The sequence below is a fragment of the Sus scrofa genome, chromosome 18, assembly GCF_000003025.6.
Source record: "Sus scrofa isolate TJ Tabasco breed Duroc chromosome 18, Sscrofa11.1, whole genome shotgun sequence".
Taxonomy (NCBI): domain Eukaryota; kingdom Metazoa; phylum Chordata; class Mammalia; order Artiodactyla; family Suidae; genus Sus; species Sus scrofa.
Genome location: NC_010460.4, coordinates 599,150 through 614,258, shown reverse-complemented (window position 1 = coordinate 614,258; position 15,109 = coordinate 599,150). Strand labels below are relative to the sequence as shown.

Sequence of the window (15,109 nt, the reverse complement as noted above, 5' to 3'; positions counted from 1 at the left end):
TATTTCTTCCGAGGCAAACGCAGGTGGGAGAGTTACCTTTTGGTAGTATTCTACCCCACACTTTAAAATAACTACCAGGTAATATCCTGACGCAATCAGCATAGGAAGATACATCATTTTACAGACAAGTACACTTTTAAAACTTTTTTTCTTTTTCTTTTTTTTTTTTTAAGGGCCGCACCCACAGCATGTGGAGGTTCCCGGGCTAGGGGTCTAATTGGAGCTGCAGCCACCAGCCTGTGCCAGAGCCACAGCAACTCGGGATCCAAGCCGAGTCCGTGATCTACACCACAGCTCATGGCAACACCGGAGCCTTAACCCACTGAGCGAGGCCAGGGATCAAACCCGCAACCTCATGGTTCCTAGACAGATTTGTTTCCACTGAGCCACGATGGGAACTCCTAAAACCTTAACAAACAAAATTGCCTGGTTATATTTTCACATGTCTAATGGGCAGGTCATCCAGCCACACATTTGAGCAGCCCCAGCTTTTAAACCCCACACAGTGATGGAGTTTGGACCCAGGCAGGCTGAGATGGCCACCTGTACGCAGAGAACAAAGCCTAGTGGCCAAGGGGCAGGGGCACTTCACCTGGAAAGGCAGGCCTGCATTTTTAGAGATGAAATGTTACATCCATCTTAAATTAAGGAAAAAGGACATCCCTATGGCACCCATGGTGTGCCAGCAAATCTCTGAATGCCAACAATATAAATAATTTGGGCCCGAATGGCTGGGGTGTTGTTACTTTAAAGATACATAGGAAAGCTCGTGCATGTTTGCTGGCGTGGGCACTGGTACTGAGAGGTGATTTACCCAGGAAGAGTGGGGGGGGGCACTGTCCACAGCAACTTCAATAAACAAACACCGAAAAAGGACGAAGAAATACCCCCTGCAGTAAAGGAACAGACACCCCGTGCCAGGCTTCCACTCCACTTCCACTTCCGGAGCCCACGGTGGGTCAGGCCAGACGTGCGAAGTGAAGCTGCGAGCGGGAGGAGCCCTGGCGAACTGGGAGGGACCGTCCCATCCTCCACGCCGGCAGAGGAAGCCCGCGTCCTTGCCCGAGGGGCAGGCTCTCGCGGTTGTGGGATGGGGCTGTTTAGTGGACTCAGATGGCGGCAACTCCAACATGTGCGACCGGCCTGTGTGTGCTGGGCATCACCCCGACCCACAGATGAAGAAGCCGGAGCCCAGACACCCCAAGTGAAGCTGCCGCCAACCCCAGGGCTGTGGCTCCGCCGGCCCCTGCCCCGTCACCCATCCAGGGATGTGTCTGCCACCTCACTCCCTGAATGACCCCAGAACACCCACATGGTCACAGCTGAGAAGAAGCGTGGACGACGTTCCCCGCTTAGGCTAAACTGTGACATCCTGATGCCTGCAAACAGTCCGTGCTTTCTCAGGCAATACACCAGAACGTTCTCTCGGCTGTCCCTACGGCCGACAGCAACCATCCGCAGCATCAAATCCCTAGGAGCATCTCTGAGGTTCGCAGACGCAAGAACTGCCCCCACGTCACAGAAAACGTTTGGCCAGATGCCCCTGAGCCAATCTCCAAAGGAGTGAGGCAGGACAGACCACCGTCACTGCAGCAGGGTCCCAGGGCCAGGCCACTGGAGGAGAAATGCAAGATGTCACAGCACCAGGCCGAGGAAAAGGGTTCCGGTCCACCGGGAACGGGTTCCAGATGCTTACCTTTGGTACCGGGAACCGCAACTGAGCTATCTGAACTTCGCTGACGAGAGGAACGGTGACTCGATTGGGAAGCACCAGATAGTTGGATATTATATCCAGGATGATAGTATCTGATAAACCACTGTGAGGGGAGAGGTCAAAAAAAAATAAACACAAAAAAATACACAACCATCAGAGACTTCAGTGACAGCTAGGGCCTCGCAACGGTGAGAGGAGCATAAACATGATACAATATCCCACTGACAGGGGCCGAGCAAATTCCTCGGACACAATATTTAAAGACGTAGTTTAATACTTTAGATGCGGTATTGCTATGGTGACTACCACACGGGAGTTATTCTGAGAACACAAGCTAATATCCTGGCTACATTGTACAATGCTCTAAATAACATCTCACACATTTCCACAAAACTTAATCATTGTTTTAACACCAAACAACTCATGTACACTTAACTAAATTTCTCTTTAAGAAAATATTTCAAACCACCAGAGAAGTGCAGAGAATCACAACAAGCATCCCTTGACTCAGTCCATGTTTGTTCAATTAAACCTAACTCCCTTGTTACAGGCACTGAGCTCCCAATGAATTAAGGAATGTACAAGTTATTCTCTTTATACTTTATGTGGGTACCGAATACTGCAATTCTTTTGAAATACTATATAGCACTGCACAGAGAACTCAGTGGCAGAAACAGAAGTGTGAAGGCTAACGAAACAAATGTACTTTAAATTTATTTTTGTATCTCCTTTGATGCAAATGGGAGAATTAGGCAATGTGTGTGTGTGAGACAACGTCTGAAAGCAAGTATAAAGTTTCACTGCTAGGAGTTAATCCCTCAGGGATTAACAAATCCAACCAGGAACCACAAGGTTGCAGGTTCGATCCCTGGCCTCGCTCAGTGGGTTAAGGATCCAGTGTTGCCATGAGCTGTGGTATAGGTCACAGACACGGCTCAGATTTGGCATTGCTGTGGCTCTGGCATAGGCCAACGGCTACAGCTCCGATTAGACCCCTAGCTTGGGAAGCTTCATATGCCGCAGGTGCGGCCCTAGAAAGACCAAAAAAAAAGTTTCATTGCTAGCCAGGACGGCAAAGTTTTAAGAGTCTTCCTTCTTGCCAGTACTTGTCAGATGCTGCCCCAGGAGCGTGCACGGGTAAAGTAACGGCACAGAGCATCCTCTGGGACACAGCGAAGGGCAGCACACTCAGCGGCGACGGAGCCTGACTGAGGTCAGGATGTGGACCTCAGCTCAGGACCTATCGGTTCGATGTGGGAAGAGGACCAACCACAACCCCACAGACACACCCGCTCTCCTGGTGAAGAGGCCAGCTCGTCAGGTGTGAAACCTCAGAGGGAATCAGAGGGCTGGAGCTGGCCGACACTGGATCGGTGTCCCGAGCAGAGGAGGAGCTGGTCCTGCAGAGCTTCGCCACCAAGCTACCCTTACCTGGGCCCTGCCCGGCCGAAACGCCACTTCCGTTTACGCGGAAAACCTACCGGGACAGAAGCCCTCACTGACGACAGAAATGTTCCACGAAGGCCTCAGCTGCGCCACGGGAAGGCTGACTGCCTGCCCTCCCCCCGACGCCCCAAACCAGCAGAAGGCCCCCCGAGTGGGGCTGGAGTGTCACCTTCGCCGGCCACCCGGCTCCTGCTGGCGGCGACCGGGCCCCCGACAGCAACAGCTTCCCGTCGCCGCCGACCCTCCTGGCCCTTGGAGCAGTCCCTGCCTGTGGCCTCACGTGTCTGTCACAGTTCTCATAGCTTCTTACCCCTGCAACCCTCGGTTTCGGCACTTCACTGAGAAAGAGCAAGGAGAGCTGAAGTTCAGGGTAAAGGGAAGAGGCTCAGGCATCTCTGCGCCTTGGAACTCCCGGGGTTCTGCCCTGTCATCACTGGACACGGCATGTGGAGGTTACCTTGTTACGCTTGGTGCAAGGTTTCGTCACGGTAGGTTCAGAGTGAGCACACACCTTACTTGCAGAAGACAAGTGCCACTGCTGTGAGTCACTTGATAAAGCCTTTAAGTGAGAAACTGGAGCCTAAGTTTTATGCTAAGTCTATACACACACATTTCATTACAATTTACATAATTATTCATAAATTATAGATCATGTATAAATATGCATACTTTAAAAGGGATATATTACTATATCTGTTTCATACCATAGCCTCATTTTTGAATGGTGTGTATCTATTTCTCTCTGTATTTCTAATAAACATAACTTTTAATGATACAGGTAACCCTGTAGATACTGAATGTATGAGAATACAGGGTATGTGAAAAGCTATGTATAAAACAATAGCTAGAAGCTATATAAAAAGAGCCTGCTTTCGTACAAAATCACAAAGTGAATGGAGCTGTACAAGCCGAGCTGCGGGGCCCTGGACAGGAGCTGAGGCAAGGCTGTTGGCAGAGCAGGTGCTCGAGGAAGCCGAGTCCCAGCCCTCCCACTTAGACACCAAACGACAGCAGCGGTTCGCTGCGTGGCCGCTAAGAGGCACCCTAACCCCTTCCTTCTGATCAAAGTTCTTCCTTTGGGACCCCCGCCCTTCACTAGAGCTTTTTGCAGCATTTCTGTGTCTCCTCCTGGGGTGGGCACAACACCCAAATCTGATCATCTGTTCAAGGACAAACACAAGTCAACCCTGAACTTTTGCTGGAACGAGTGGGAAAAGGTTCTTTTCAGCCGAGGTTGCCAAGCTTGTGGAAGAGAAGCTAGAAGCTGCTGCTTCACAGCAAGAGGCTGCCTGGGGACCCAGCCACACAGGGAACAGCAGAGCCAGGAGCAGACCCTTCTTAGACACCAGTGCCTGGCTGTGCCCGAGGGCACCAGACCAGGCTCCAGACTGCTGGGCGACACAAGCCAGGAACCTGGGCTCTGTTCTGCTCACAGCCGCATCCCAGCACTCAGAGCAGACGCTCGGTACCCGTGTGTTGGATGAAGGAAGAGACTGTCTTTAAAAAACAGTGTTGGGGATTCCTGCTGTGGCGCAACGGGATTAGCAGCGTCTCTGGGGCTCTGGGAGGCAGGTCTGATCCCCACTCAGCACAGGGGGTCAAGGGTCCGGCGGTGCTGCGGCTGTGCGGCAGGTCACAAAGCTGGAACGGATCCCTGGCCTGGGAACTCCATATGCCAAAGGCTGGCCGAAAAAGAAAATTAAAAAAAATAAATAAAATAGAAAACACTACTGAGTTACACAATTCTTTACTCACTTAATGAAGACCCTGTGAGTTTGGTTTGTTGTTGAAACCAAGAATTTTTTTTTTTTTGGTCTTTCTAGGGCCACTCCCACAGCACATAGAGGTTCCCAGGCTAGGGGTCGAATCGGAGCTGTAGCCGCCGGCCTACGCCAGAGCCACAGCAACGCAGGATCCGAGCGACGTCTGCGACCTACACCATAGCTCCCGGCAATGCCGGATCCTTAACCCACTGAGCAAGGGCAGGGACCGAACCCGCAACCTCATGGTTCCTAGTCAAATTCGTTAACCACTGCGCCATGACGGGAACTCTGAAACCAAGAATCTTAATAACACTTTAATAAAACTTTTTAAAAAGTTGTCCTCTTCAAAAATCTTTGAAAGATGACAGTATCTTTCTATATCCAATAAACTACAGTACCTAAAAGACTTTTATTATTATGACTATATCTCAGCCGATTAAAGTCTTAATTTTTCCCCGATAACAAAATAAAATTCTTTCTAGTGGCCATTTCAAGGGCATTAAACAATTATATAGGAATAGAAAAACAGACCAAACATCAAGGTTTTCATAGTTCAATTTCTAAGCCATTTTAAGGAAAACAAAAACAAAAACAAAACAGAACAAACCCCACAGATCAGCAGAGTGTCTACCAGGAACACATATACAGCTTTAACCAACGAGTGATGGATTTTGACCTTCAAATGCGACAGCGAAACCCGCGGAAGCAGGCTTCACCCCATCCTGCTCAGGGGTGACTAACGGGTCTGCCCTTGTCGCCTCCCGTCTCACAGGACGGACGGGCTGTGACACAAGCAGGAAGCCTCACGTCTCTCACAGGTGGACGTGCCCTCGGGAGCTCCACGTGCTCCCCCTGGGGTTTCAGACTCTAGGTCACACGAACAGCAGAGGCACGCCCGGGACATGATGTGGCCCCCGGGTCCAGGACTGGCACCCGCCCTCCGAGGGGGAGGTCAAGGCGCGCAGGGCAAAGGGAGGGCCCGGCCCGGCTGGAAAAGGACCCACAAAAAGGGCTGGTTTTGAAACGTGCAAGCTGGAAACCCATGAGGGTTTTCTTTATTTTTCTGGGAAAACATCAAAAGCCAAAGGTAGAAGTTAACGTGTGGGGGGTTAAAGGCCCCTCAGGCTGGGTGACAAGCCTCTGTCCAGGTGGTGCAGCTCCCGTGACCTGGAGCCCCCCCTCAGGCTGGGTGACAAGCTCCTGTCCAGGTGGTGCAGCTCCCGTGACCCGGAGCCCCGCCCCCTCAGGCTGGGTGACCAGCCTCTGTCCGGGTCGTGCAGCTCCCCTGACCCGGAGCCCCCCCTCGGGCTGGGTGACAAGCTCCTGTCCAGGTGGTGCAGCTCCCGTGACCTGGAGCCCCGCCCCCCAGGCTGGGTGACCAGCCTCTGTCCGGGTCGTGCAGCTCCCCTGACCCGGAGCCCCCCCTCAGGCTGGGTGACAAGCTCCTGTCCAGGTGGTGCAGCTCCCGTGACCTGGAGCCCCGCCCCCCAGGCTGGGTGACCAGCCTCTGTCCGGGTCGTGCAGCTCCCCTGACCCGGAGCCCCCCCCCCAGGCTGGGTGACCAGCCTCTGTCCGGGTCGTGCAGCTCCCATGACCCGGAGCCCGCCTGAGGACCCAGGAGGAGCACTCAGGCCTTGACTGTGTGTGCCGTCTTCACGACACCGCAACTCTCCCGTCACCCGTCAGCCAGCTAACCCTGGGGCGAGACAGTACTTACTTCAATCCGGGGATATCGAGAAGGTTAGTCAGTCCTGTCCAGTTAATTTCTAAAAGCTGTTATTAAAAAAAAGGGCAGAAATAGTAAGTATGCCAATTGTTTCCAAGGACTACATCAAACCACACGTTTTGTTTCTTTACACATGGAATGGGTCAGCGCATACGACTCTCCTATACGCTGCTTTCCGCTCTGAAACATCGAGGCCACTGCCCCTGTGGGTACGCAAACAGCTTGCCTGCTCTCGTTCTGCTGCTCTTGTTCTGCTGCTGTCACGATTTTCTCCAGTAAAATCGTAATTATCTCTACACCATCCGCCAACGGATGGGCGCTCAGAATATTTATAGTTTATGATAAGACATGATTCAGTGAGTATCTTTTTACACACCTTTCTAAAATTACAGTCGATTTATAACGTCGTGGTACACGCATGCTCTTATGTGCACGTGGAGACTAGTATTCAAACAGCGGAAGCTCTGGTCCAAGGCACACCTTCTTTTTTTATGCTGATCACATGCTCCCTAATTGCCCTAGTACTGTACCAATTTACACTCCACCAAAAGTGTCTAAGATGTCCTTTCTTTATACCCTCGCCTAAAAGAGAGAAGAAAAATCAGTCTGTCCAGCAGTTAAGCAATGGCACTGTATCACTTTACCATGTTTCCACCTGCAGTTTCCTGCCATTAGTAGAATACCTCCCACCCATTCATTCAACATTTGTAATTTTTGCTCATTTTTTCTAGCAGGTATTTATCTTAGGATAATTCCTATATAGTAGCTGAGATTCCATTAAATGGATGTGGACAGGTAAAAAGCCATGATTAGAAACACCTCTTTTCTAGAGTTCCCGCTACGGCACAATGGGATCAGGGGTGTCTCTGGAGCCCTAGGAAGCAGGTCTGAGCCCCAGCCTGGCATAGTGGGTTAAGGATCTGGCATTGCCACGGTGGTGTAGGTCGCAACTGCAGTGGTGTGGGTCACACAGGGCCCAAGAACTCCATATGCTATGGGGCAGCCAAAAAAGAAAAAATAACAAATACTGCTTTTCTGTGAAGATGGATACGGCACATAATGAAATTACGTGCTTTGTAGCTGCAGATGATACGATGCCAGGTGAAACTGCGTGACCTCCATCACCCAGAGAGCTGGAGAGACAAAGCTGTGTAGTGGGTAATTTCAAGGTCAAGGTTCTTTTGGACAGACCCAAACTCAAATGCACACCGCCCGCAAGTCCCGAGACCAACCTCCCCGGCACCCTGCCTGTTAACGCCTCTCCGAATGCAGCTTCCACTAAAAGGAACAGAGGGTTTTGAGGAAATGGCTGATGGCAGGTCTGGAGCAAAAACTGTTAACATGAGCCTGGGGCATCTTTCTAGAATCTGAGAGAGTAAAGAAACTCAGTGACGCCTCAAACAGCAGTCCCCTGGCAGGGACTGTAACCGGACTACGACCTCGCAGGCAGCAGAGGGCCTGCGCACAGGGCCCTTATCAAAATGATGAGCTACACCCGAATGCTGCCCAAGTTCAGAGAAACCACGCGCCCGGGGGGCAGGGCCAGAAGTCCTGGAAGGACAGGACTCAGCTGCATTTGAAGAGATCTTAATGCAGGAAAGAAAGCCCCAGGCAAAGGGCCCCCATGTTCAAGGCCCTGAAAGGGAGGCTGGTCTGTGCCTGAGCACAGGGAGGTGCGGGTGGGGGAGGGAGAGGAGTGAGTGCGTGTGTGTGCAAGGACGAGTAAGGGTGTGTGAGTGAACAGGTGTGCAAGTGTGAGGGCGAGCCTGAGAGTAAGCCAGGTCCACAGGGGGACACAGGGAGAAGCAGACTCAGGCTGCAGTTTGGAAAGGCAACTAAAATCAGGTACCCCAAGTCTGGGTGCCTGGGATCTCCCCTCGGGGAGGCTCAAGAGCCAGTGAGGGAGTTCCCGCTGTGGCCCAGTGGAAAAGAACCTGAGGGGCATCCATGAGGATGTGGGTTCCACCCCTGGCCTTGCTCAGTGGGTTAAGGATGCGGCGTTGCCGTGAGCTGTGGTGTAGGTGGCAGACGCAGCTCATGCCCTTGCACTGCTGTGGCTGTGATGTAGGCTGCAGCTGTAGCTCCAATCCGATTTGACCCCTAGCCTGGCAACTTCCACAGGCCATGGGAGCGGCCCTAAAGAGCAAAAAAAGGCAGCGGGGGTGGGGGCAGAGAGACGTGTTTCCAAAGGACAAGACCACTTGGGCTGCTGAGGAGCAGTGAGAAATAGATGTGGCCACACTGCAACCGGAGCCCCACCCGGAGCCCTACCCGGAGCCCCACCCGGAGCCCCACCAGTGCAGCGTGTTCACAGGACCCTTGGCCGCGCCTCCCTCTGCCCCTCCACGTGCCAGAGCCATCCACAGCCCCTGCTCATGTCAGCCCTGACAACACCCCAGGTGTCCTACACAGGATGGCTGTTAAAATACAGGCAGATACCTCCCACCCTTCTGCAGAGTCTCTGAATCTGCAGATCTAGGCTGGTGGTAAAAGGTCACGAATGTTGTCTCCCGTCTGGAACCTTCTGGGAAGAGGGTCCCTCCTGAATGCACGGAGAGCTGAGGTGACAGGGCCACCGCCGCATAGGACAGTCAGAATAAACCCTGTGAAATCGACAGGAACAGGGCATGAGCAGCGCCCCGGTGGGCAAGCAGTGTGAGCCTGCTGCCAGGACTTCCTGAAGGGTGAGGCCGGGGAGGGAGCAGCTGCTGAAGGAAAGGCACACGCCTGTCCCCACACCAAGACACGGAAGCCCGGGGAAGGACGCACGAGTGCTGACAAGGGCGGGAGGGGACACCCCTCTGGCCACGCTGTCCAGGCCAAGACCACAGAGAGCAGCCGATTGCTGCTGGGGGCGAGGGGGACATGCTCGCCAAAGACAGGAGCCCGGGGAGGGGGCAGGGCCACTGAGAGCGCTCCAGGGCCACGGGGGCGGGCCAGGACTCTCCAAAATAATAGAACACATCACACCCCAGATCCGGGGAACTCAGAGAATGCCTGGCAGGATAAATACCCCCGAGCTCCCCGCTGGCCTAATACACAGCCGCCATCTGGGCCTCTTCGGTGGGGTGGGCCCCTGTGGGCCTGCCTGCTGGCCCTGCCTCTCCAGCTCCCTGCTGCCTCTCACGCAGGGCCGCAGGAATCGGTGTTGGGGAGCTGTGTTCAAACACTGACCTTCCTACTCCTGCCCGAGGGGTTAAGGTCTGTATCTGACGCAGCTGGAACGGAGCGAGGACCAAGGCAAGGCCGGAGGCTCAGCCCTCGGAGAGCTCGGGCACCCAGGCCTTGGTGTGTGGCCTGAAGGACCAGACAGATGATGCTGGTCTCGGGGAGAGAGAAGGACGACACCAAGGCAGAACAGGGAACAGAGGGACAGAGGCCATGGCGTCCACAGGCCGTCCCGTTCCTGACACTCAACTGCAGCCTCCGCATGGATTTCATGCGACCCCAATACATGCTCATCTTATTTTAAAATAAAGCCCCCCCTTTCCCCTTCTCGACTGCTGGAGTCCTAGCTGGTAGGACTCAACTTCTTCTCATAATCACTCTAAAAAGAAGCTATTACGTCCATTTGACAGATAAAGAAACTCAGCCTGCGGTTCAAAGACTCGGGAGGCATGTCCTTTGCGAGCTGGAAGGAACCCTTTAGGATAAACACATTCAGAGCAAGCCCCAGACCATCTCCTGGAAAAGCTCTAGAAAAGACCTCTTGTTCAGTCTATCCTCCGGGGACAGAGCGAGAAATGACCTAAGGGGACGTTCCCTGGTGGCCTAGCCGCTAAGCATCCAGCGTTGTGGCTGCTGTGGCTCAGGGCCAGTCCCTGGCCCAGGAGTGCCAAAGGCAATGGCAACAACTGTCAGGTCAGCTGAGTGGGGGCCACCAACCCACTGGGACTGACATGTCCGGGGCAGACCGTGGGGGCCCTGGCGAGTTCCAGGACCTTCACCCAAACCTCCGCCCTTCCCCACGAGACTGGGTCTCTCCCACCAGGGCCCCCAGAGTGCTAACCTACATAGAGGAAAGTATTTAATTTCTTCAAGATCTCAAGACTCGCTCTGTGCCGGGACATTTAACCACCACCCCGATCTTCTGAGGGAGGTATCCTGTAACTCCCTGTGTTACCGATGGGGAAACTGAGGCTCACAGAAATTAAAGACAGGAGCCCCTCTGTACCCGAAGGTTCCGCCTCCTCGGATTCAAGCAACCTCAGATCAGATCTATGCTGAAAGAAAAAATTCCACAAAGTTCCAAAAAGCAAAACCATGCATGGCCCTATGTACACAGCTCTTACATCGGAATTTCAACTATTTACACAAAGCGTACACTGCATCAGGCACCACGAGAGACGTGGAGAAGAGAAAGGCACCGGGGTGCGGGCAGGTTACATGCAGATCCCACGCCGTTCATGCGGAACTTGAGCACCCCTGGGTCTGGGATCCCAAGGAGCCCTGGCACCGATCCCGGGGATACTAAGGAAAGACAGCGATCTGCTCAAAGCACACAGTGCGAAGAAGAGAACGGCTAGGCCCCCGTCTGTCACTCAGCCCGTGAGGGTGCAGCACAAGCCATCCTGCCTCCCCTGGGCTCCGTCAGCTCAGCACTTCAAAAACTCTTAGGGTTTTTTTTTTCTTTTTCCTTTATCTTTTCTTTTTTAAAACAAGTAGCACTAAACTAACCTAAACAAGCCAACAAACAAACAAACAAAAGGTGCAAAAGTCTCTTTTTTTCTTCTTTGGCCAAGCCCATGGCATGCAGAAATTCCTGGGCCAGGGAACAAGCCTGCACCACAGGAGTGATGACACCAGATCCTTAACCACTAGGCCACCAGGGAACTCTAGTTTCCTCCTCTAACGGCTTCCATGCTTCTGAGTCATCTGGACAGTCAAAACCCCCAAATCTCTGTTTCTCACTGGGGTGAGGAGGGACTTGGCAGCCAGCAGGGAACTCTGCTCTCACATTTTCCAGATGAAAATGACTGAAAAAGTCCCGTTTCTCCGAAGCCTGGACTTGGTGGCTATAATTAACCATATAAGGACGCAAGTAAGTCTCAGTCTTCACAGCCTTATCCTGCTTTTCTGAGTATGGAATGTCAGCTACAAGTGAATATTATGTTATTTTTATTTTTATTTTATTTATTTATTTACTTTTTAATGGCTGCACCCATGGCATACGTGGGTTCCCAGGCTAGAGGTCGAACTGGAGCCGAAGCCACCAGCCCACGCCACAGCCACAGCCACGTGGGATCCAAGCTGAGTCTGTGACCTATACCACAACCCAAGGCAACACCAGATCCTTCACCCACTGAACGAGGCCAGGGATTGAACCCTCATCCCCGTGGAGGCAAGTCGGGTTCGTTACCACTGAGCCCCAACAGAAACTCCTGTAATGTTATTTTTAAACTAAATAAACCCATTAAAGATCCAAACTAGGGAAGAAAATTAAGTTTTGAAGAAAATTTAAAGATTTGGATTTTGTTACAATCTGAGCTGGAAAAAACAAAGACCTTTTCTTAAACTGTTAAAAATGCCACACAATTTGCTAAAGATTAGTTTTTTTATACTCATTAATGGAGGAATTAAAAAAAAAACATTGGCTTTTCAATCAACTTTGTATGTCAAAAGAAAACATGAATTTTATTTTATTTTTATTTATTTATTTATTTTTGTCTTTTTGCCTTTTCTAGGGCGGCTCCTGCGGCACATGGAGGTCCCCAGGCTAGGGTCCAATCAGAGCTGTAGCCACTAGTCTACACCAGAGCCACAGCCACTCGGGATCCGAGCCGCGCCTGCGACCTACACCACAGCTCACGGCAATGCCGGATCCTTCACCCACTGAGCAAGGCCAGGGATCGAACCCGCCACCTCATGGTCCCTAGTCGGATTCGTTAACCACTGAGCCACGATGGGAACTCCAAGAAAACATGAATTTTAAATCTTCCATGTATTTCTTCATTTCTCTCTCTCTTTTTTTTTTTTTTTTTTTTTTTTTGCTTTTTGGGGCTGCAACTGCAGCATATGGAAGTTCCCAAGCTAGGCATTCAAATCGGAGCTGCAGATGCCAACCTACACCACAGCCATGGCAAGGAGAGATCCAAGCCAGGTCTTGCGACCTACACTGCAGCTCGAGGCAACGCCTGATCCTTAACCCACTGAGCGAGGCCAGGGATGGAACCTGCATCCTCATGGATGCTGGTCGGATTTGCTTCCGCTGAGCCAGTAAGGATCCCTTACTGCTGTGGCTGTGGCGTAGGCCGGCAGGTGCCGCTCTGATTTGACCCCTAGCCTGGGAACTTCCACAGGCTGCAGGTGTGGCCCTAAAAAAAAGAAAAAAGAACTTTTTCTAAGTCTGTTTTCAAATTTTCTGAAGCCAATGTATGGTTTCTACGATGAGTGAGACAGCTGTCTACCAAGAGGGGTGAAGGCCTCGGTTAAGGGCCACAGAGACGAAAACGCACAGGCTTCACACGTCAAGGGGGACAACGTGAGTTCAGCTCTTCTCCACTGTCTACTCCTGGCTACGGACACCTTCCTGGGAGGGAGAGGGAAGAAGACAGGGCAATAAATGTGACTTACTGGCTTCCTGAGGAAGAAGATGGACAAAGCTCCCACTAAGGGCATGTCGCCAATCAACGGTTCCAGGATCACCCGCATGGTGCCATGAATCTACATGCAAATGGGAAAAAACCGCAACAATGACACAGTCCCAGGGGCCAGCTGCTGACTCAGGAGGATGCGAGATCCTCTGGCTCAGGGCACCTGAGCCTCTGACTTCAGCTTTCTCTCAAGTATAACCTACAATCAAAACCTTAACTTCAAAGATACTGCGCATTAATAAAAACGTCACAATTCTCTTTCTGAGTGGAGCACAGAGAAATTGAGAAGACAGGAAACTTAAAAAAAAAACAACCTTACCTGTATACTTTGCACACCAGCTCTACAAAAATATCGCTTGATCTCCAAATCAATCTCACAATTTCCTACAAAACTGTCAAAGAAAAAGTTCTGTGTTACATTTGTCTCAATCACCACAGACCTGCAAAAAGCTGTATAATCTGAATATAATGACAGTAAAGCCACGGGAACTCGACTGCAGGCCAAGCTGGAACCCGAGCCCGGCCTGTGTCAGAGACGCCGGAGCCCGAGCTGCAGCGGCCGCTGCTACAGAGGCCTTGTTAAAAATGCCACTTCTCAGAGTGCAGCTTCTGGGGCAGTCTCTCGATGGGAGGTACCTTTCGTTTGTTTTATAAACAATTGTTTGTTGAAAACATAAAAAGCTTAGATTCTATTTCACCACAAGTCCACGTCGTGGCCTCGCTCCCCAGCTGGGAGACGCCAGGCGGTGCTCGGCGCCTTCTGACGTCAAAGGTCACGACACGACATCCGGTCCAAGTCTCACTGCACCCAGTGACGACGTCCTTTCAATCGTTAAGGGAAACAAACACGAACCGGCATGATGTTGACTGTGAGGCTCACATCTTGCTTTACTAAATTCCATTGTAACCACTTTATTACTACATTTAAAAATTTCTTTGGCCACGTCCATGGCATGCAGAAATTCCCAGGCCCAGGACTGAACCCACACCACAGCTATACTCAGAGCCACAGCAGTGACAATGCTGGATCCTCAACCCACCGAGCCACCAGAAAACTCCCGCACCTATTTTTAATACAATCACGACACATCAATGACATCTTGCGTGAGATCTGTACAACGTGGATCTGGAAGCAGGACACCCAGCTCCTGCCTAGAGTGTCTGGCGGCAACGTCAGAACCACGACAGCGTCTGAGCACTGAGCACGATGGTACCAAAAGGCATCTGGGATGAAACTTCCAGGGTTCACAGTCCTGGTGTAAAAGCTGGAACCTGTAGAGTCTTCTTATTGAGCATGACTCTCCAGCTCGGTAAAATCAACAATAACCTGCTACCTGGAGTTCCCGTCATGGTGCAGCAGAAACAAATCCAACTAGGAACCACGAGGTTGCGGGTTCGATCCCCGGCCTCGCTCAGTGGGTTAAGGATCCGGCATTGCCGTGAGCTGTGCTGTAGGTCGCAGATGCGGCTCGGGTCCTGTGTTGCTGTGGATGTGGTGTAGCCTGGCAGCTGAGGCTCTGATTCCAACGCTAGCCTGGGAACCTCCATATGAGGCTAGCTCGGCCCTAAAAAGCAAAACGAAACAAAACAACAACACAATAACCTGCTACAAAACCATCTCAAAACTTTCCTCTTCGGCACCTGTTAACTGAACACAACGCACAGTGTGCGAGTTGCGAGTTAAGTTTTATTTGGGTCAAAACGAGGGCCACAGCCTGGGAAGCAGCCTCTGAGTAGCTCTGGGAACTGCTCCGACGAGGTGACGGGGGAGCATATGCGTGATTTCGGTGAAGGGGGTGAGTGCAGTCACGCACTCATCTCAGCAGAAGGTTGAGGCCAGTCACGAGGAGCAGACGTCTCTGTTAAT

At 51.8% G+C, this 15,109-nt stretch overlaps 1 protein-coding gene across 3 annotated transcripts in view; it reads right to left on the bottom strand.

The window, feature by feature from the left end:
* The window catches only part of ESYT2 (extended synaptotagmin 2), a 78,172-nt gene that overhangs the window by 29,050 nt on the left and 34,013 nt on the right, over positions 1-15,109 (bottom strand). For all 3 annotated transcript variants that reach the window (XM_021079030.1, XM_021079029.1, XM_021079028.1), the window contains exons 5-8: positions 13,562-13,634; positions 13,223-13,312; positions 6,641-6,696; positions 1,697-1,817 (exon numbers count right to left, since the gene is read on the bottom strand). In XM_021079030.1, the coding sequence (XP_020934689.1) occupies positions 1,697-1,817; positions 6,641-6,696; positions 13,223-13,312; positions 13,562-13,634 (340 nt within the window). The remainder of the gene's footprint in view (positions 1-1,696; positions 1,818-6,640; positions 6,697-13,222; positions 13,313-13,561; positions 13,635-15,109) is intronic.